The 22,407-nt window shown below is 54.9% G+C and overlaps 1 protein-coding gene across 1 annotated transcript; it reads right to left on the reverse strand.

Moving 5' to 3' along the window:
• Window positions 1–19,293: 19,293 nt before the first annotated feature.
• Window positions 19,294–20,425, reverse strand: LOC138088694 (keratin-associated protein 6-2-like). Its single transcript, XM_068984040.1, has 4 exons — window positions 20,404–20,425; window positions 20,065–20,228; window positions 19,790–19,976; window positions 19,294–19,736 (listed from the first exon to the last, which is right to left on the reverse strand). The coding sequence occupies exons 1-4, from the start codon at window positions 20,423–20,425 to the stop codon at window positions 19,294–19,296; spliced, it is 816 nt and encodes a 271-aa protein (XP_068840141.1).
• Window positions 20,426–22,407: the final 1,982 nt, after the last annotated feature.

Genomic DNA, 22,407 nt, shown 5'->3' on the forward strand with positions numbered 1-22,407 from the left:
CCTGGAGGGCTGCAGTCAATAGGGTCACAGCGAGTCAGACACGACTGAGAGATCGAGTACGCATGTAGGAAGGGGGGCCTTCCAGGAGGGGCCATGTGTGTACTGAGCCCCAGTGGTCACACCCCTGGGATGCAAACTTTGGAGTCGGAGCCAGTCTGAACAGATGCTGTCCTGCAGAGGCTGGGTCCTGGGATGGGTCGCTGAGCCTCTCTGTGTCTCAGCACCTCGTGGGGTTGCTGTGAGGACACGGCAGACAGGATCAAGCTCCTGACACAAGCCCGTCCTCGTTAGCAGTGGTGGGGGCACTGGTGAGGTGGGTGGTGGGGCGAAGTACAGCCCGGGAGAACCCCCTGCTGACCACACAGTCACTGGTCCCCAGAGAGGCAGAGGTGGGGAGGGGCAGAGGGAACTCAGGCTGGACACGGCCAGGGAAGGGACAGGCCCCCACGCTCCAGGCGGGAAGGCCGGCTGGGAGGGGAGCTGAAGGTAGCAGCTCCAGGTAGACGGGAGGACGGTCCCGCTGTCCAAGGCTGACCTCGGCTCCTCCCAGGAGCACACCCCCAGCAGCATCCACTCAGTCGGTCAGGCACTGGGCCTTCGCCCAGGGCCTTCCCTGGGACGTGTGGGGGACCCAGAGACAGGCAGCACACCTCCAGGGGGACTGGGAAGGAAAAGGCCCAGGGGTTGGTCAGTGGAGCCGCCAGGGTTCCTGTGAGTTCAGGGGGAGCCAAGGAGGGCCATCAGTCATCAGGGAGCCGGAGGACACACCCCCTACTCTAGGGTGCGCTGACCATGGCGAGCAGGCTGAAGGCGACTTCACGTGGCCCCCACAAGGGGTCAAGGAGGACGGGGAGGGGGAGGACACATGCCCTGGGCAGACAGGAGAGCGGAGGCCCAAGGTCAGCCGGAAGGGCTCGGGCAGCTGGCCCGGTGCAGAGGCTGCAGAGGACAGACCGCCAGGATCCCAGTGAGCTGGAAGGGCTGGACCCAGAAGAGCCCGGTGGGGCTGATGGCTGCTCTGGACACGTCACTCCGCCGTTCTTTCCACAAACATTTGCTGAGTCCCTGCGAGGAGTACCAGGCCCGGTTCCAGGTGTTGGGGACACAGCTGGAAATGAGACATGAAGAGCCCTGTCTCCTGGCTTGCATTCTGGTGGGGGAGACAGCAATAAACACTAGACAGGGCCCAGAGGATTATACAGGGCTACAAGGTGGAAAGGGCCGTGGGAGGAAATCGGCGGGTTAGGGAGTGGAGAGTGCGGGGCGAGGGCCAGATTTTAAAGAAGCTCATCGAGAAAAATGCAACTGAGCAAAGAAGTGAAGGGGAGTGAGGGGCTGAGCCGAGCAGTGCTCTGGAGGGAGGGTTTCACCAAAAAGGAACAGCCAGTGCAAAGGTCCTGAGGTAGAAGTGTGCCCGGCGGGTTCAGAAGTAGCGGGAGCCCTCTGCACCTGGGGTGGGTGGAGTGAGCAAGAAAAAGCCAGAAAAAGGGACTTCCCTGGTGCTCCAGAAGTTAAGACTCCGAGCTTCCACTGCACGGGGCATGGGCTCGATCCCTGGTTGAGGAAATAAGATCCTGAATGCCCCCAAAGATCCTGCATCCCATGGGGCATGGCCAAAAAGTAAATAAATATTTAAGAAAAAAGGAATAGAAGGAAATGAGATGAGGGATCATTTTTGTTATTTCTTTTGTTCTTGGTGGTTTTTTTTTAGCTATGTTGTTGCTCAGTAGCTAAAGTATTTCTTTCTTATTTAAATGCAGTAAAATTCACCCTTGTTAGTGTCCAGTTCTACAAACTTTTTTCTTTTCAATTAATTTAATTTTCTGGGGGCCATGCTGCACGGCATGTGGGATCTTAGTTCCCTGACCAGGGATCGAACCTGCGCCCCCTGCCGTGGAAGCTGCAAGTCCCAACTGCTGGACAGCCAGGGAAGCCCCAGTTCTAGACTGGGACTCATCCAGTGGTATATCCACTACCACACACAAGCTATGAAACAGTTCCATCTCCCCCTGCAAATTCCCCGTGCCCCTTTTCATAATCAATCCTCCAGCAACCCCGCTATCCCCAGAAACCACTGATCTGTTTTCTGTCTGTACAGCTTCACCTTTTCAGAATGTCACAAAAATGGGACAAGGCAGCACGTTGCTTTGGGGGTCTGGTTTTTTCCACACAGCGTAACACGTGTAAACCTCCTCCATGTGGCCTCCTTCGTCAGTCCCTCCTCTCGTTACTGCTGAGTAGAATTCCTGTGGGTACTGAAATAAAGTGCAGGTTTTTTGCGCGTTCACCAGTCGAAGGACATTCGGATTGTTTCTGTTTGGGGTTATTATAAAGCCATGGTCAACGTCTGTGTACAGGTTTTTGTGTGATGTTGTCATTTCAGTTCAGTAAATGCCTAGGAGAAGGACAGCTGAGTTGGATGGTAAATGTAGGTTTTACCTTCTCAGGAAGTACCAAACTACCCTCCACGCTGGCTGTGCCATTTTGCATTTCCGCGGGCAACGATGGAAGCTCTAGTTACTCTGCCTTCCCACCAGCACTTGGTATTTTCTGGTTTTTCTTTGCTCCATTCCAGTAGGTGTGTACTGAGATCCCACTGTGGTTTTAATTTGCTTCCCCCGTGGGGAATGGTGTGGAGCAGTTTTTATGGGCTTATTTGCCATCTGCTTTTCTCCTTTAGTGGAATGTCATTTGAATCTTTTTACCTGTATTTTCTTAGGTGGTTTGTGTTTTGTTCATAAGGAATTTATATATTTCAGGCCTAGTCTTTTATCAGGTATGTGATTTGAACATTATTCCTCCAGGTCCAAAGCTTATCTTTTCATTTGTTGTAGCTGTCTTCCAAAAGGCAGAAATTCTTCATTTTGGTGAGCTTATTTACCAGTTTTTTATTTTATGGATGGTGCCTTTGGTGTCGCACATGGGACTGCTTTGTGCAACTCAGGACCACAGAGATTTGCTCCTACACGTTCTAGAAGTTTTAGAATTGTAGGTTTCACTCGAAGTCTGTGATCAATTTTGAGTTAATTAATGTTTGTAGTGAGATATAAATTGGGGTTTGTTTTTCACATGTGCTTATCCAGGTATTGCAGCAGCGTTTATTGAATAGACCATCCTTTCTTAATTGAATTACTTCTGCACCTTTATCATAATACACGTGGGTCTTTTTCTAGACTCTGTAGTTTGCTCCGTTTGGTTATATTTCTGTGCTTTTGTCAATACCGCACTGCGCTGATTACTATAACTTTATAGTAAACCTCCAAATCAGCCGTATCAGTGCCCCAATTCTTCTCTCGAAATTGTTTGGCTATCTTCATTCCTTTACTTTTCCGTATAAATTTTAGAAACAATTTGTTGGCTACTACCAAAAAAAAAAAATGCTTCTGGGATTTTGATGAAAATTGCATTGACTATTTAGATAAATTTAGAGAAAATAGATAACAGTATTGAGTCTTCAATCTGTGAACATGGCATGTCGCTCCATTTATTAAAGTCTTTATTTCTTTCAACAGTATTTTATATTTTACAGTATATAGATCTTACAATTATTTGATAATTTGTACCTAAATATCTCATGATTTTTAGTGCTATTGTTTATAGTATCTTTTTATTTTAATTCCCAGTTCATTGCTGGTACACAGAAACATGACTGATTTTTGTATGCTGACTTTATATTTGCCAATTTGCCGAATTCACTTTTTAGCTCTGGTAGGGTGTCTTTTAGATTCTTTGGAATTTTCTATTTAGATAATACCATCCTCTCGGCCTCTACAGCACCTCCCTCTGTAAACACACGGGACCATTCAGATGCATACACCCAAGGCCTCTTTTCCCTTTCAGAATCTCCTCCCACATCTCTGAATTCACAAAGAACCAGTCCTACATGACGGGACCTCAGAATTCTGCCCATGGGGACAGACAGAGGCACCCCACCACCATCCTGCTCTGCAAGTCACAGAGCAGCCAGGCCGCCCTGATGCCCAAGGAGCACAGGACGTTCATCGAGGAAGCCTACAACGCAGGTGACCCCCGGCCCCAGGACTCGGTTCCAGCAGACCCCATCAGTCCCTCCACCTGAGGAAGTCCCGGGGACGAGGGCCAGAGCAAGCCCACCCTCTAGGACCTTGGGGTGTCTAGAGGCGTGGATCTGGTGCAGCTTTCAGCAGGGCCTCCCGCGCATCCTCTCTGGCCTCTTCGCACCTCCTGAGACACCATCGGAAGCCCAAAATGCCCTCTCTCAGCCCTTCCCTCCACCCTCCTCCAACACCTTTCCCACCCTGGAGCCTCAGCTCACACCTGGCCCTCTCACTGGAAGGCTTCTCCCCTCCTTCAAAGGATGGCCTGCCTTCATCCTTATAGGCAAAGCTAAAATGCCACCCTCTCTGGGAAGCCAGTCCTGACTGCCTCTCTGTCTTAGGATTTATCACCCTTCCACCCACTGTGTGCCCAGGGCCTTTCAGACAACTTCCCCACAGAACTCAAGTCCGCTGATACTGGGTAGGGCTCTCCTGGGCCGGAGGCTCCTTCAGAACAGAGCCGGGCCCTGACTCCCCTTGAGCCGCACACAGTCTTACAATAAATGAACACCACTGAAGGTTGGGTGACTGGATGGAGGATGAAGGGGTGAGGAAAGAACAGATGGAGGGATGGAGGGATGAATGCTTAATTGATCAACAGATAAATTAAGGGTGGGTGGATGGGTAGATGAATTTTTAAATGGGTGAATAGTGAGTAGATGGATGGATAGATGGATTTAGGAATGGAAGGTCGGATGGACCTAACGTGGATAGATGGATAAATTTATTAATGGATGGACTGATGAGTGAGCATAAGGATGAGCAGGCAAGGTGGGTGGACCGGTGGATTGATGGATAGAAAGACATGGATAAATGTATGGGTGGATGGACAGATCGATGGACACATGGATGATAGATGAATGGGTAAATGGATGGGTGAAAAGAAGAGTGAACCAGTGAATGAATCGAGTACCCCATGAGCAAGTGAGGATGCATTCTCTGCTTGCTTTCTTGCTTCTGATCTTCCCTTGAACCTCAGAAGGACGGGCAGAGCAGTTAGGAGCCCCAAGATCTCCCAGTGTGTCCCCAGCCCCAGCCCCCCCTGCCCGCCCCAGCCCCAGCCCCCCCTGCCCGCCCCAGCCCCAGCCCCCCCTGCCCGCCCCAGCCCCAGCCCTCCCTGCCCGCCCCAGCCCCAGCCCCCCCTGCCCGCCCCAGCCCCAGCCCCAGCTCTCCCTGCCCGCCCCAGCCCCAGCCCCAGCCCCAGCCCCAGCCCCCCCTGCCCGCCCCAGCCCCCCCTGCCCGCCCCAGCCCCAGCCCCACCCCCAGCCCCCCCTGCCCGCCCCAGCCCCAGCCCCCCCTGCCCGCCCCAGCCCCAGCCCTCCCTGCCCGCCCCAGCCCCAGCCCCAGCTCTCCCTGCCCGCCCCAGCCCCAGCCCCAGCTCTCCCTGCCCGCCCCAGCCCCAGCCCCAGCCCCAGCCCCCCCTGCCCGCCCCAGCCCCAGCCCCAGCCCCAGCCCCCCCTGCCCGCCCCAGCCCCAGCCCCAGCCCCAGCCCTCCCTGCCCGCCCCAGCCCCAGCCCCAGCCCTCCCTGCCCGCCCCAGCCCCAGCCCCAGCCCTCCCTGCCCGCCCCAGCCCCAGCCCCAGCCCTCCCTGCCCGCCCCAGCCCCAGCCCCAGCCCTCCCTGCCCGCCCCAGCCCCAGCCCCAGCCCTCCCTGCCCGCCCCAGCCCCAGCCCCAGCCCTCCCTGCCCGCCCCAGCCCCAGCCCCAGCCCTCCCTGCCCGCCCCAGCCCCAGCCCCAGCCCCAGCCCTCCCTGCCCGCCCCAGCCCCAGCCCCCCCTGCCCGCCCCAGCCCCAGCCCCAGCCCCAGCCCCCCCTGCCCGCCCCAGCCCCAGCCCCCCCTGCCCGCCCCAGCCCCAGCCCTCCCTGCCCGCCCCAGCCCCAGCCCCAGCCCCAGCTCCCCCTGCCCGCCCCAGCCCCAGCCCCAGCCCTCCCTGCCCGCCCCAGCCCCAGCCCCAGCCCCCCCTGCCCGCCCCAGCCCCAGCCCTCCCTGCCCGCCCCAGCCCCAGCCCCAGCCCCAGCCCCCCCTGCCCGCCCCAGCCCCAGCCCCAGCACCCCCTGCCCGCCCCAGCCCCAGCCCCAGCCCCCCCTGCCCGCCCCAGCCCCAGCCCCACATCCCTGCCCGCCCCCACCCCGCCCTCCCCTGCGGGTGCACCGTGGCCCCCACTGCGCACCCACCCACACGCCTTCTGCCTCAGCCATCTGCTTCAAGCTGCTCCGGGACCTCAGTGGTTCAGACTCCCTCCACCTGAGGTACATCATCAAGAAAATCAAGAGCATGGCGTACGGGGCCCCCAACCTGGTGCTAGAAACCATCCACGACTACTTTGTAAACAACCAGCAGGTGAGGGCTGTTCGGGCTCTTCAGGCCAGGCGTGGAGAGGGGAGGGCAGGGCTAGACCCAAAGCAGGTTCAGACCTTGGTTCCTCCAGACAGCAGAACCATGATTTGAGGCAAGTCAGTCTCCCCATTGGAGAAGGCAATGGCACCCCACTCCAGTACTCTTGCCTGGAAAATCCCATGGAAGGAGCAGCTTGGTGGGCTGCAGTCCATGGGGTTGCGAAGAGTTGGACACGACTGAGCGGCTTCACTTTCACTTTTCACTTTCATGCATTGGAGAAGGAAATGGCAACCCACTCCAGTGTTCTTGCCTGGAGAATCTCAGGGACGGGGGAGCCTGGTGGGCTGCCGTCTATGGAGTCACACAGAGTCAGACACGGCTGAAGTGACTCAGCAGCAGCAGTCTCCCCATGTGTCCAGCGAGCCAGCAGCAGGTGGGTGGAAAGTAGACCAACATGTGTGGACCATCCTCTGAACAGGCTCTCGATAAACTGTCATGATTCTCAGAGATGAGAACGCTGAAACTTAGAGGAGGGAAGTGATTCACCTAAAGTCACAGGGGAGGGATGGTTGGGTGGATGACTAGGGGAAAGCTCTATCTGGATTTTTTAATGAATGGATGAACTGGTAGAATGCTCTTCAGACCCCCTGGCAGTTCCCTGAGGATGGGGGCAAGTGTTTACTCATCTGTCTCTGCAGAACCTAGCTCAGGGCTGTTCACAAAGGTGTTGCTTCATGGATGGCCAAGTGCGTCCACTATGCTATCTCCTCGCTGGCCTCTTTACGCGCCCCCCCCCCAGCTGTTTCCATGGCGACTGCCCACTTAATCAGACCCAACTCGTCCCTGAGCCTGTGTCCACCCTGCCGCCAGCAGATCTCCACCCAGCACAAGTTCCGGCTCTTCCACGTCCTAGGGGCAGTCATTGGAGCCAGTGAGTCCCTGGAGGAGGCCTGGGAGAAGTCCTTCATGCAGCTGGCCCTGGAGAACATGACCAAGTCCACGGTGAGTCTCCCCCCACCACCCACCCCCAGCAAATAGGCCATTCCACAAAGGCTTCTGGGGTGCAGGCAGCTGCTCCAGGGACCCAAAGAATGCTGGGAATGCCCAGCGTTGTGGCTGACCAAGCGATTCTGCCCATTTTCTCATTTTCTTACCACCAGCCCCTTCAGAGGGACAGCCTCATGCACTCACTTTACAGCAGAGAAAGGTGAGTCTCAAAGAGTTCTTGGTGGTCTGTGCATCCCACCCATTCCCCAGGCAGTACCTCAGCCCTTGGCTGCCTGCCTCTGGGTCCCCGCCTATTGAAGACCACAGGTTTGGACCTGGACTGCACATCCCCCAGCAGGTGGGGACAGGCGCTTCTCCGGGTGCACAAGCTGGTCCAGGACTCACAGGGAGAGCAAGTGCCTCCTGGCGCCTCCATCCTGCACGACGCCTCGCACGTGCCTGGCTCTAGGTCCAATTTAGCCTCTGTGCTGGGCAGTCCTGCATCCTTTCAGTCCAGCTGCTTGGGTCCTTTGCTTCTGGAAGACGCTTCCCTGATTCCCCAGGACGTTGTCCCCTGTGTTGCTCTGTACTAGGCTTCAGGAACGCCTGACTCTCAGACCCAGAGCTCTCCATAGTTCCTCATACTCTCATCCCACCTCTCTTTTTCCATCTCTCTGTCCTTCGTTCTCCTCTCTGAGGAGCCATCATCTTCCAAATCTTTGACTGCATTTTCTATGTATATCCATGAGCCTTTGACTTTCGAGAGATCTTGGTCTTTGTCCTCAGAAAGTTCCCATTTCATCCTGTTAATAGCTTCACAGATTCAGTGTCTTCTCTTATCTCTCAGGATATTAAAGGGACTGTTTTGCTTCAAGTTTTCTCTCTCTGTTTGGCCTCTGTTTCCTCTGAGTAGCTTTTCTCTGGGTTTCATCAGGTTTGTGGTTTTGGCTATGGTTTTGGTCCCTCCCGCATCCGTGGCCTTCTCTGTGTGGCCATCTGCCTGTGCTTAGGAGCTGTTGAGGTGCTCTGGGCACACAGGTGGGTGGTGAGGTTGGGGGTCCACCGCAGAGTTATGAGGTGAGCCCTCTACTGTCCTCTGCGTTTCCCCTGTCCCCATATCAGCACCTCAGTGACATTCCTCTCGGGCCATCCTGATCTCCCAGGGAAGCCCTGATCTGGGGCGCAGCCCCGTGCAGCAGAGTGGAGAACCTGACCCAGGAAGCGTCTGTCCTCCGCACTTGCAGGCCTGGCCTCCCCGCCCAGAGACCCTCAGCCTGGCCTCCAGAGACCCTGCGGGTGTGCAGGGTTGGGGAGGGATCTGGGCGCTTGACTGCTTCGCACACACTCCACCCTCTCCCCGGCCTCCCTAGCTGTAAGCATCTGGGAGACACACCCCCCAGGATTTCTACCAGATCACATGTGGTGTCGGTGGAGGCCGGTTCTCAGCTTGCCCTACCGCCAGCTTAGCACTCAGCCCAGTTACCTCAACCAGAGGGGTGGGCTATCGCTCTCGGTAAAAATCTCCTAAATGTAGAGTACTTGAGGTCTTTTCCTGAAAGAGCAAAATCAGTTTCAACCCACCATCTTAACAAGAAGCCCTCATAGTCACCCTTTCAACAAATCATAAATGATGTAACGATTTCACATGATGACTCAGACAGCACTGAGAAAAGCCCTGGGTGTGCAACACAGCGCCGGACGGTCTGAGGCTGCCCCTCGAGTAGAGCGTGGTGGGCCTGGCTGGGGTGCAGTGAGGGAGAGGCGGCTGGCCAGCTGGGCCTCTGCCCCCGAGATGCTGACACTGACTCCTCAGGCCAGAGATCTTGGGACAGAAGCAGAGACTCTGTTTCTGAATCCCTGGCTGTGGGATTCTAAGACTCCAAGGCTGTGATGTTGTCCTGAGCTCCCAGGAGTTCCGGAAAGAGGTGACATCGAGTAGAGCCTTCAGGATGTGTGTCCAGAGTGTAGGCGTTGGAGCGAGCTTTCAAAATGGACTAGCGTTTGGATAGACAGGGCGAGTGGGCAGTGTTCCAGGCAGGAGACACAGGATATGTGCAAAGGCTCAGCAGCAGGGACAATGATGATGGGTTTCTGGACCAGGAAGAGGCCCAGGGATGTGGACATTCACGTGTGATCCTGAGTCCAGGGGATAAGCCTCACCTTCATCCACCCACTCTGCGTGTCGGGCTTCCTCAGCTGGTTTTCCATCCAAAACCTGGGTTGACAGTAGTTGTCTTGCCCACCAAACCAGACCCCGTGTGTGAGATGTCAAGGTTCCATCTGACCACCCACTCTTCCTTTCTGCCCCCCACCCAGGAGCTGGAGGAGGCCTACCAGGACGCGGCCAGCAACGTGCTGGTGGCTATCTGCAGGCACTCGTGGCAGGTGGTGGCCCAGCACCTGGAGACCGAGGTCCTATCGGGCGTCTTCCCGCACCGCAGTCTCTTCTACGTGATGGGCGTCATGACCTCTGACGGTATGTCCTCCCCTCGGGGCCTGGGCCCGGCCACCCTCTGTCCGCAGGCCAGCAGGGGGCAGGGCAGGCCGTGCAGAGAGCAGGAGGGGGCCGGCAGGGCTGCTGACCGCAGGACACACTCGGGACCGAGCATCAGCTGCACAAGCCAGACGGCCACAGGCTGCGGCCGGACACCCCCACAGCCCATCTGTGCTGCCCGTCCTGACGAGGCCACGCTCCTGCCCTCGGCATTTCAGCCGCCCGCCTGGACACAACCAGGGCGGAGTGAGGAGGCCCCAGGAGGAAGGCCTGCACTGCCACGTGGTCCGTGGTCCTCTCCGTTGGTTCCTGGCAGACAGCCAGGCCAAGCTCACAGACTGTGCGACAGGCCTGGGCAACCCAGCTGCACGTCGCAGGCCCGGGAGGTCCATATCTCTGTGCCTCCCCTGTGGCTGCTGCCTCTGAGCCACTGGAAGGGCCACCTTGGATAGTGGGGGGTCTCTGAGGACCCCTGGGGAGAACTCACGGTGGGAGGTCTTACCAGGATGAGGCTCAGCTAACACTCTGAGTTCCTGTCGTGTGCCCAGCTCTGCCATCGGGAGCTCACAGCCTCACCAGGGAGGCAAACTCCACCTCTCATCAGTCCCTCACTCATTCATTCACAAGCATGAGCTGAACTCACTGCTGCCCAGCTGGGGAGGTACTTCTGCCCTGGTGGCCATCAGGGAGGACTTCCCGGAGGAGGCAGCCAACTCTGAGCCATGCCTTGCATGCCATGAGTAGGGGTTTGAGGAGGAAATGGTGTGAGTACACCTCGGGACCTTAGGGAGGAGCTAGTCAACAGCCTCAGTGAGGGTGGGGGCAGGGGGTTGAGGTCAGGGGGAGAAATGGGTGTGGCGGGTCTGCTGTCTCCAGGGTGACCCAGAGGGGAGGCCTCAGAGGCTGTGCTTGGGAAGAAGGCTGGGAGGAGACAGGCCTCAGCTTGGCTCGGCTTGCCAAGCCACCTCCCCTGGAGCTGACAGGCTGGGTGGAGGTCCCTCTGTGCCTCAGGTTAACTCTGAGACTCCCCCAGAGCAATCCCCGGTGTGGCCCCTCTTTCTGAGGTTGGGTTTCCAAAGCTCCCTAAAGGCTTTCCAGCCCCACAGTGTGCCCCTCTCTGGGCCTTGTTTTCCCACCGTTGAGGAGATCCAAGGACATCCCAAGGGGCTATGCCCAGCAGGAACCCTCTATACCACTGTCAGTGAGCCTGAGGCCCAGAGAGGGAAGTTGCCCACCTGAGGTCACACAGCATGGATGGCAGGACCACGAATCCAGCCCAGCTCTCTGGACCCCCAAGTCCAGCTCACCATCCTCGGAGCTCACCCCTCAGGGAGCCAGACAAACACAGGACAATGTAGTCCTGACTCAATCATGACCAAGGGATGGGGGACATGGAGCCCAAGACCCAGCCCTGGCCGTGGACCCAGGACCTGGCCTCCAGTGACCACCACCTCCACTCTCTCCCCCAGAGAATCTCTTCAAGGAGAGAGAGAAGGCTGGCTGGGAAGAGCAGTTGGCCAAGGTAGGGAGGGAGCCCAGCCACAGGGGCCTTCTGCGGGGATGATGGGGGGCGAGGGTGGGCACCAGCCTAGCCCAGGGAGGGCGGAGGAGGCTCAGGATGGGAGGCAGAGGGCGGGCAAGGCTGGAACCGAGGAGCAGCAGGGTCCCTGGGAGTCAGGATGTGAACCTGTCTCTAGACACCTGGCATAGAGCAAGTGTCCAATGCACATAAGGCCCTTCCCGCCCATCCTGGGGTCTGGGTCCATGGCTGAGGGGCCCAGGGAGGATGCAGAAGTCAGACGGGAGAGCAGAGGGGCAAGGAGGAGGGCGGTGGGGCTGAAGTTGTCACAGCGCGGACGGGTGTCACGCTCCAACCACACACCACATGGCCAGGAGAAGGGACGCCGGGCCCTGGCAGGCCTGGATTCAAGTCCAGATTCAGCCAACCACAGCTGTGTGTCCTGGGTGACCTACTTTGCTTCTCTGTACCTTATTTCCTCCTCTATCAAATGGGGGTGAAAGTACCACCTCCAATGCTTGCTGTGAAATGACAGGAAATAATCTACACCATGTCTGGCTCTGTGCGTGGCAGACAGGAAGCCCTTACTCACTGCATTAGTTATTATTATCATATAGTAGCAGCAGAATGGTTGTAATTAAATAGCATTTAGTGGAAATAACACCACCAGCAGCAGCAATACAGGTAATTAATAGAAAAATAAGACAGAAAATCACTAAGTACATAGAAGACTTCAACAACGTAATTAACCAAATTGATCTAATTGGCGTTCTTTTCAAATATAAATGGAACATTCACCAAGACAGATCGTTTACTGGGCCATACATCAGGTTTCAATAAATTTAAAAGGACTGAAATCAAACAGAGTACATTCTCTGCCCAGAACGTCAATTAGAGATCAATACCAAAAATATATCTGGAGAAATTCCAAATATTTGGAAATTAGACAACACTCTTCTAAATAACCCACAAGCCATAGAAGAGATCACAAGGAAAATTAGAAAATATTTTGAAATGAATGGTAAAGAAAGCACAATATGAAAATTTGAAAATTTGTGGGGCTCAACAAAAAACAATGCTTAGAAGAAAATCATATTTGTAATGCCCATATTAGAAAAGAAAAAAGATAAAATCTACTATCTAAACTCTATTTTAAGGAGCCATCCCCCAAAGTGCAAATTAAGCCCAAAGTAGAAGAAAGAAAATAATAAAAAGTAGAGGAAAAATCAAAAAATTTGTAAATGGACAATAGAGAGTGAATAAAATCAAAAGTGGGTTTTTCAAAAATATTAATAAAATGATAAGCTCTTTGATAAGCTGATCAAGAAAATAAAAAATATGCATTATCAGTAAAGATGGAATATCACTGAACAACCTTTAAACATGGAAGAGTAATAAAATATGATTCCAATAAATTAGGCAATTTAGGGTGAATAAACAAATTCCCTAGAAAACACAAACCACAAAATTGACAAGAGAAGAAACAGAGGATCCGAGTAGCCCTGGATAAAAGAAACTGGAGTCATATTTTATAAACCTTCCCACAGGCTTCGCTGGTTAATTCTATCACAAGTTAAAGTATCAGTCGCTCAGTCATGTCCTCCTCTTTGGGACCCCATGGACAGTAGCCTGCCAGGCTCCTCTGTCCACGGGATTCTCCAGGCAAGAATACTGGAGTGGGTTACCATTCCCTTCTCCAAAGCATCTTCCCAACCCAGGGATTCAACCTGGGTCTCCTTCTTTGCTGACAGATTCTCTACCATCTGAGTCACCAGGGAAGCTCATCACAAGTTAATGCAGAAATAATACCAATTCTGTCCAAATTCTCAGAAAATAGAGGAAGAAGGAACACTCTGGAAACCACCTGATGAGGCCAGCACAACTCCAATACCAAAGCCAGAAGAAGACACTACAAGAAAGCTACAGACCAATATCTTTTATGAGGATGAACTCAAAAATATTTAGCAAAAGATTAGCAAGAAAAACCTGCCCTTTTGTCCACCCGCCTGGAATCTCTCGCATCCCAGAGACCTTGTCAATAGGTGTGATTCTCGAAACCACTGACGCCTGATAATGAAAGTCCACCTGTCACCCTCTCTGAAGGTTCAGAGGTGGGTCAGAATTCAACCGTCGATCCAGCATTGGTTCTCCAGGCAACTCGCCCTCATCCTGGGTGGAGAGCCAGGGGCTCTCGAGAAGTGGAACCAGGCTTCTTGTGAACAACAAAAGACACCGTTACCGCTCTCCTCACTTAGGAAAGGGTCTCAGAAGCTCTGTGCCAGAAGAAGATGGAGACCACGTGTATATTTTTATTGTAAGTCCCAGGATCACATTGAGGAAGGCTCTTCACAGAGCAGGAGGAGGAGGAAATGAGCATCTGTGGAAGCCCTGCCACTCGTGCACCTAATGATGAGTGAGTGACACCTTCCCACTAAGATCAGAATGAGGCAAAGAGGCCCACAGTCTCCACTCCTGGTCAACATTGCACTGAAGTCCTAACCGGGGCAGTAAGGTAAGAGACAGGCAAAAACAGATAGATGGATTACAATAGAAAATGAAAAACTGTCTTTCTTTGCAGACAACATAATTGCATACACAGAAAATCTCACAGATTTTTAAATTCTGGAACTATTAATTACTAATAATTGAATTCAGCAAGATCTCAGGATATAGAATCAATATGCAAATGTCAACTGAATTTCTGTGTACTAACAATAAACAATTGGAAAATAAACTTCTAAAAACCTATGATGCGGTCACATTAAAAACATGAAAGACTCAGACAAATTTAACAAAAATATGGGCAAGATCTTTACAAAACACTGTGAAAAGAAATTAAATAAAACCTAAATAAATACAGATAAATGATCAAGGATAACAAGAGTCAAAAATATTAAGATGTCAATTCTAAAAATTGATTTGTGTATTGCCAGTATGATGCCAACCAACTTCATTATAGAATTAAAATCCATCATTTAAAATTTTATATGGAAATTGCAAAAGACCTGGAATAGCCAGAACAATCTTGAAAAAGAGCATAATTATAAGAATTACACTAGCTGACTTCAAGATTTCCTATATAGCTACAATCAACAAGATAGAATTGACAGAGATAGAATATAAACGCCAACATAAAACCACACTTACGTGATCGATTAATTTTTTTTTTAATGGTACCAAAGCAATTCAATAGGGAAGGTCTTTTGAACAAATGGTTCTGCAACAATCACCTATCTGAGGGGTTAAAAGGAACTTTAATGCCTGCCTCGAACCATTCACAAAAGTTAGTTTGAGATGGGCCCAAGGCCTAAATATTAAAAAACAAAAAAACTTCTTGAGGGAAACACAGGAGACAATCTTACGTTTATCTTGGGGCAGGTAAATATTTCTTGGAACCCAGAAATCACTCAGCATAAAAATATTTTTAAATGGATAAATTGGATTCCATCTGAATTAAAGCTTCTGCTCATCCCACAATACTATGAGGAAAGTGGAAAAAGGGAAATCAGAGACAAGAAGAAAATATTCACGAGACATATCTCTGACAAGGGATTGTATCCAGAATAAGTGAAGAACTCTTCCAAAACTCTGGGAGAAAAGACAAACAGCCCAACTGCAAAAGTGAACAGAAGATTTAAGTAGGCATGTCACAGAGGAAAGCAGATGAATGACCAAAAGCCAAAGACACAACGGTCAGCATCTTGAATCCTCAGGGAAATGTCAGTTAACATCCGGGAGCAGCCTCCACCCACCCACGGGCAGACTTCAAAGGAGAAAGAAAGGCTCGGCCAAATGCTGGTGGGGAAGTGCCCGCTGCAGATGGGACAGGGAAACCTGCTTGGAAAACTGACATTTTCTTATACAGTTAGGACTCGGGAGTTCCACTTTTAGGTACTAACCCCAGAAGCATGAAACACTCGTATACAAAGTTACACACAGAAGCATGTTCCCAGCAGCCTTATTCCTAAGAGCCTCAGACTAGGAACAACCTGTACCGGGCAGACTCATCCGCTCCCAAAGACCTGAAATCAATTACTTACTCACCCACCTGAGGAAACTGGAGAAAGGAGAGCAAGTTACACTGAAGCTGAGCGGCAGAAATGAAATAACAAAAGTCAGAGCAGAAACAGAGGGGTCACCTTGAACAAGCGTGCAACAGCACGGCGAATCTCAAACACACGCTGAGGGAAAAAAACACCAGACACGGGGCTTCCCCGGTGGGTCCGGTGGTTAAGAATTGCCTTGCAGTGCAGGGGACATTGGTTTGATCCCTGGTCTGGGAAGATTCCACATATCCAGGAGCAACTAATCCCAACTGCCACAATTACTGAGACTCCTCTCTGGAGCCGGCGGGCCGCAGCTATGGAATGAAGCCCATGCTTCTAGAACCCAAGCCCCACAAGCAGAGAAGCCTCTGTGGTGATAAGCCCATGCGCCACAATGAAGAGGAGCCCTCAGCTAGAGAGAGCCCGCTCGCAGCAGTGAAGGCCACAGCCGAAAAGCGAATCGACACGTCTCTTTAAGAAATATCAGACACAGGAAAAGCACACACCGCACGATTCCAGTCGTGCGAAATTCTAGAAGAGGAAAAATTAACCTTATGGCGGGCTAACTAAATCAGACCAGTCTTGTGGGGATGGAGATTAACTAGGAGTGAGCATGAGAGAGCTTTCTGGGGCAGTCAGAAGTGGTCCAGATATTGACGGGGTGAGACATTACTTTGCCGACAAAGGTCCGTCTAGTCAAAGCTATGGTTTTTCCAGTAGTCATGTATGGATGTGAGAGTTGGACCATAAACAAAGCTGAGCACCAAAGAATTGATGCTTATGAACTGTGGTGTTGAAGAAGACTCCTGAGAGTCCTTTGGACTGCAAAGAGAGACAACAAGTCCATCCTAAAGGAGATCAGTCCTGGATATTCATGGGAAGGACTGATGCTGAAGCTGAAGCTTCAATACTTTGGCCACCTGATGCGAAGAACTGACTCATTGGAAAAGACCCTGATGCTGGGCAAGATTGAATGCAGGAGAAGAAGGGGGTGACAGAGGATGAGATGGTTGGATGGCATCACCTACTCGATGGACATAACTTTGAATAAGCTCCGGGAGTTGGTGATGGACAGGGAGGCTTGGTGTGCTGCAGTCCACAGGGTCACAAAGAGTTGGACACAACTGAGCGACTGAACTGAACTGAGACAGACATACGTTTGTCAAAATTCATTGCACTACACACTGATGATACATGTGTCTCACTGTAAGTTAAATAGACCTCAATATTAAAATATTTAAAGCTTTAAAGAAAATTTTGGAAACATTCAAATTTCAAAATATTTCAAAATATAAAAAGAAATATGGGGCCCACCTTATATATTCTGTAAACATTCTTAGCAGAGTCTAGGACTGATGCAGAATCAGATAGATGACTATCTTTGCTATGGAAACGTGCAGAATTCACACTAATTCCCATAAATAGTGTTGTAGCAGTTTGGGCTCCCCTTTGGCCACCAATTGCTGGTACATCCCGCCATGAAAAAAGAAGACACTGAAGGTTTGGAGGAGGGGACAGAAGACCCTGGTGCTTCCAGGAGGCTGGGGTTCCCTGGGCATTCAGCAGACACCTGTCCAGTGGGCATATGGGAGAGCCACCCAGGTCCTGCTGCACCCCAACAAATGGACCAGGTGTGGGGCACGACTGGGGCAGACAGGCTCCTCTGGATTCTGCCCTGGGGTGCGTGCATACTAAATCGCTTCAGTCATGTACCTGACTCTCTGCGACCCTATGGACTGTAGCCCACCAACCTCCTCTGTCCATGGGATTCTCCAGGCAAGAAAGTGTAGGTTCCCATCCCCTTCTCCAGGGGATCTTCCCGACCCAGGGATCAAACCCGCATCTCATCCTTCCTGCATTGGCGGGCTGGTTCTTTACCACCAGCACCATCTGGAAAGCCTTGGAGGAGTGGAGATGGCCAATGTGCAGTGAAAGCATTAGTCACTCAGTTGTGTCCCACTCTTTGCGACCCCATGGACTGTAGCCCGCCAGGCTCCTCTGTCCAGAGGAATTTCCAGGCAAAAGTACTGGAGTGGGTAGTCATTCCCTTCTTTAGGAGATCTTCCCAACCCAGGGACAGAGCTCAGGTCTCCTGCATTGTAGACAGATTCTTTACCATGTGAGCCACAAGGGAAGCGCTAGGCTAGAGCAGTTTCCATTTCCAGGTCCAAGGGTGCATCACCAGAGGGCGTGCAGACAGTCCTGCCTGCAGAGGGCGCCCTTGTCTCCAAGTTGGCCTTGCTAGTGCTCCTTTAGGGTAGATCCCCAGAAACGGAATTAACTGGGGAAATGGATGCATTTCCATAAATATAAACTATAAACTTTAGTTAACATTGCCCAAACCTGCACTTTAATGTGATCCAATCACCTCCAAAATGTGGTGCTTTTACTATTTCTCAATCTTGGCCAAAATGATACATCATCCTAATTTCCATTTCTTAAATATTAGTAAGGTTGAGTTTATATATCTCCATTTTTAAGCGGATTGTCATCTTTTTCTTATTGGTTTTAAAAAGTGCTCTTTATCAATGATATTAACTCTTGGCAACAAATCATAGAAAGAAAAAAAAAAAACTACTGTGTCTTTCAACTTAATTTATGGTGATTTGGCTAAACAAACTTCTTGAAATGTTTATCTTCACATTTACCAATCCTTTTCTCTTTTAAGGTATTTGGGTTGGGAGCATGATTAAAAGGAGTCTCTCCATCAGAAAAAAATCTTAGGATCAAAATCTTAGACAACTTGTACTGTGGAAACCAGGAACACTGAAAACAGAGGGGCTGTGTATTTATCATCATAAAATGAGGCATTGTTAGGGCTTTTAGGACTTGATGTTTAAGAGGGACTTCTCATTCGTTTGATCATTGGTTCATTCATTCCTTCATTCAAAAATACTAACAGAGTGTCAACTACTTGTCGGGCACTGTAAGGGGCTGGTGAGACAGCAATGGGCAAACAAGACCAACCTTGCCCCCCAGGCACCCACCCGCTGGTGCAGCCACCTTGAGGGGACACGCCACTGGGCCTCTATGACAGCCGAGCCCTGGCCCAGCCCTGGGGACATGGTCAGGCTCCTGGTTTCTAGCCCCTCCTTGACAATCTCCAGGGAGGAGCATCTTGAAGAATAGGTTTCTCGTCCCCAAGGGCGAGCAAACAAGTCAGAGAGTGGGCCCTGGAGCCTCAGGAGAGGGAAGGGGGGAGGAGGACGGCGGAGTCAGGATCCTGAGCAGGTGGGGGCGGGCCAGGCTTGGGGAGACTCATAGGGTGGGGACAGAGACCCTCTGTCCGCCCACCCCCATCTGCTCACAGATGGCCATCAAGTCGGTGCCGTTTCTGAACACGGAAGGGTGGTCCAAGGAGCTTCTGGGGGCACTCACCAGGCCCGACCGGACGCAGCAGGAGCAGCCCCCGGAGAAGGTGGGCCACTCCCACCCCTGGTGCCCACTGCACAGGCCCAGGGCTCTGTCCCTGGGCCCCACGCCCAGAGCAAGCCCCAGGCCCCCGAAAGAAACAGAGGGCGGGGGCCAGGCGGTAGGACTTGCAGCCACACCCTTGATGCTTCACCACCAGGCCAGGGATTGCTGGTCACAAAGCAGAGGGGCGAGGGGGCCTGCACCAAGGAAGTGGCAGGCTGCCCGGTGGACAGGGGTCCAGAGAGGGGGTTCAGGCTCAAGACAGGGAGCTGAACGCTTCCCCAGGCCTTCCTGTTCATCTACTATGGGCTGATGCTTCAAGCCGAAGAGAACGGCACCAACGTCAGGACACACCTGAAAACCCTGCTGGAAACGTCCCACCAGTGGCCCAAGCAGAGGGAGGTAAGGCTGTGGCGGCCACTCAGCCAGCTGCCTGACCCTGACCGCAGGGGTAGCCTGAGCCTGGCCACACTCCAAGCCCTGACCTGAGCCCTGGCCCCGGCCCCACTCCGAGCCCTGACCTGAGCCCTGACCCCGGCCCCACTCCGAGCCCTGACCTGAGCCCTGGCCCCGGCCCCACTCCGAGCCCTGGCCCCGGCCCCACTCCGAGCCCTGGCCCCGGCCCCACTCCGAGCCCTGGCCCCGGCCCCACTCCGAGCCCTGGCCCCGGCCCCACTCCGAGCCCTGACCTGAGCCCTGACCCCGGCCCCACTCCGAGCCCTGACCTGAGCCCTGGCCCCGGCCCCACTCCGAGCCCTGACCCCGGCCCCACTCCGAGCCCTGACCCCGGCCACACTCCAAGCCCTGACCTGAGCCCTGGCCCCGGCCCCACTCCGAGCCCTGACCCCGGCCCCACTCCGAGCCCTGACCCCGCTCCCACTCCGAGCCCTGGCCCCGGCCCCACTCCGAGCCCTGACCCCGGCCCCACTCCGAGCCCTGGCCCCGGCCCCACTCCGAGCCCTGGCCCCGGCCCCACTCCGAGCCCTGACCCCGGTCCCACTCCGAGCCCTGGCCCCGCTCCCACTCCGAGCCCTGACCCCGCTCCCACTCCGAGCCCTGACCCCGCTCCCACTCCGAGCCCTGACCCCGGCCCCACTCCGAGCCCTGACCCCGGCCCCACTCCGAGCCCTGACCCCGGCCCCACTCCGAGCCCTGACCCCGGCCCCACTCCGAGCCCTGACCCCGGCCCCACTCCGAGCCCTGACCCCGGCCACACTCCAAGCCCTGACCTGAGCCCTGACCCCGGCCCCACTCCGAGCCCTGACCCCGGCCCCACTCCGAGCCCTGACCCCGGCCCCACTCCGAGCCCTGACCCCGGCCCCACTCCGAGCCCTGACCCCGGTCCCACTCCGAGCCCTGACCCCGCTCCCACTCCGAGCCCTGACCCCGCTCCCACTCCGAGCCCTGACCCCGGCCCCACTCCGAGCCCTGACCCCGGTCCCACTCCGAGCCCTGACCCTGGCCCCACTCTGAGCCCTGACCCCGCTCCCACTCCGAGCCCTGACCCCGGCCCCACACTCTGAGCCCTGACCCCGGTCCCACTCCGAGCCCATCACAGCTGTGTCCTCTTCTTGTCACCTGGACCCTCATTCCCCGCTCTGGCGCGGGGGGGCTTGAGACCTGGGGGTGGGGAGGCAGCGGTAGCAGGGCTGCACAGTCACCTCTCCCCCCACCCTACCCTCCCCTCCAGCCCTCATAAAGAGACGCCCCACAAGGCTCGGCTCAGACGTGTGTGTCCTCCCAGGCTGGTGGGAGGCAGGTGCCCTGTGCCCTCGGACAAATTCCCTCCCTCCCTGGGCCTCAGTTGCCACACACCCAGGTGAGGAGTAGGCCGGATCCTACCAGCCCACATCAGTGACCCCTGCCACCCGCCCCCACAGGGCATCGCGCTCACTGTGGGGCTGGCCGCCGCCTGCCACCTGGACCACGTCTGGGCTGTCCTGGAGCAGTTTGGCCGGAGCACGCCCATCAAGTGGAGCCTGAACAGCTTCTCCCCCAAGGTGCTGGCTCTCTGGCGGCCGGAGTCCTGGACTGCTGACAGGGATGCTGAGCCTCCGTGGGGTGGGGGTTCCTGGGGCCGATTAGGGGGAAAGGCTGTGGGCCACGCCCCCCGGCCTCCAGCCCACCTCTGCAGCAGCGGCATGGCCCCGGCGCCACAATTTCCCCCTCCTCGATGGTGCTCCCTCTTTCCCATCGGGCTGCAGGGAGCCCAGCTGTGAGGCCAACACGGCAGGGGCTCCGGGACAGCTCCCACGTGGCTGCCTGCCTGCCACGTGGTGGTCAGTGGCTCTTTGATCCTGGGCCTTGTCCAAAGCAGGAGACAAGGGCCCGAGGCCAGCCCCGGGGAGCTCCCAAAGCGGGAGCAGTGGCAGCAGGAGGCGAGCCAGGATAGGACAGAGGGGGGATGAGTGAGAACCAGGACCACGGCCGAGGTCCTGCCTCCTCCTCGCAGTGCCGCACCTGGCGGGTGATAGAGCAGCGGCTGGGACCCAAGGCTTAGACCCAGAGGGTCTAGTCACTGACGGGCCGCAGGATCATAGTGTTCTCAGGGGACATCGAGGGCCCCCACTCTCTGGGTCTCACCTGGAGCCAACACGCCGGGTGCCCCATCACTGTCTCTCTAGGTCCAGACAGGCCCCCTGCAGCCTGAGGTGGGGCAGAAGAGGGCCAGGTCCTGGGCCCCTGGGGAGGGGCCACCCCAAGTCCAGAAGGGTGAGGGGCTTAGACTCCAGCCCATTCTGGCAGAGACAAGCACCCCCGGGTACACCTCCGAGTGACCCCACGAGACCCAGCCCACCGCCCCTAGGGAGACAGCCCCATCTCCCCTATTTCCTTGTGATATAAACTGCGGTCCGCCCTGCCTCCAAGACCCTGCTAGTGCCTGGGGTACCTCCCATCACCACACCCCCAGGGGAAGGCTCAGCAGGGCCCCCGTGCGCCTGACCTGCCCCGCCTCCACCCCACTGTGCCCAGAACTCGGGGGACCTACAGTGGAAGTGGGCGAGCAGCACCATCCTCCTCGCCTACGGCCAGATGGCGGACAAGGCCAAGGCCCAGATCCTTCCATGGGTGGACAACATCCTGTCCCGGATGGTCTTCTTCTTCCAATACAGCTCCTGGGTACGACCCCCGGCCCACCCCAGAGCCCACCAGAGCGGGGTCAGGATTAGACTTCCCAGGGCCCCGGAGCCCACCAGAGCGGGGTCAGGATTAGACTTCCCAGGGCCCCGGAGCCCACCAGAGCGGGGTCAGGATTAGACTCCCAGGGCCCTGGAGCCCACCAGAGCGGGGTCAGGATTAGACTTCCCAGGGCCCCGGAGCCCACCAGAGCGGGGTCAGGATTAGACTCCCAGGGCCCTGGAGCCCACCTCCCCACCCCACCCCAACGTGGGCCTGGCCTCCTCCTCACACTTCCCACCAATGCTTCATGGGTTTTCGTGAGGATCCCAGCCTCTGCCTCCCCCCAAAAGCAAGCCCTGGGTTCTCACTTGGGGGAACTGGATGCCCCATGATGACAGTCCCCTGACCCTGCACC

Source organism: Capricornis sumatraensis, chromosome 11 (genome assembly GCF_032405125.1).
Source record: "Capricornis sumatraensis isolate serow.1 chromosome 11, serow.2, whole genome shotgun sequence".
Taxonomy (NCBI): Eukaryota; Metazoa; Chordata; class Mammalia; order Artiodactyla; family Bovidae; genus Capricornis; species Capricornis sumatraensis.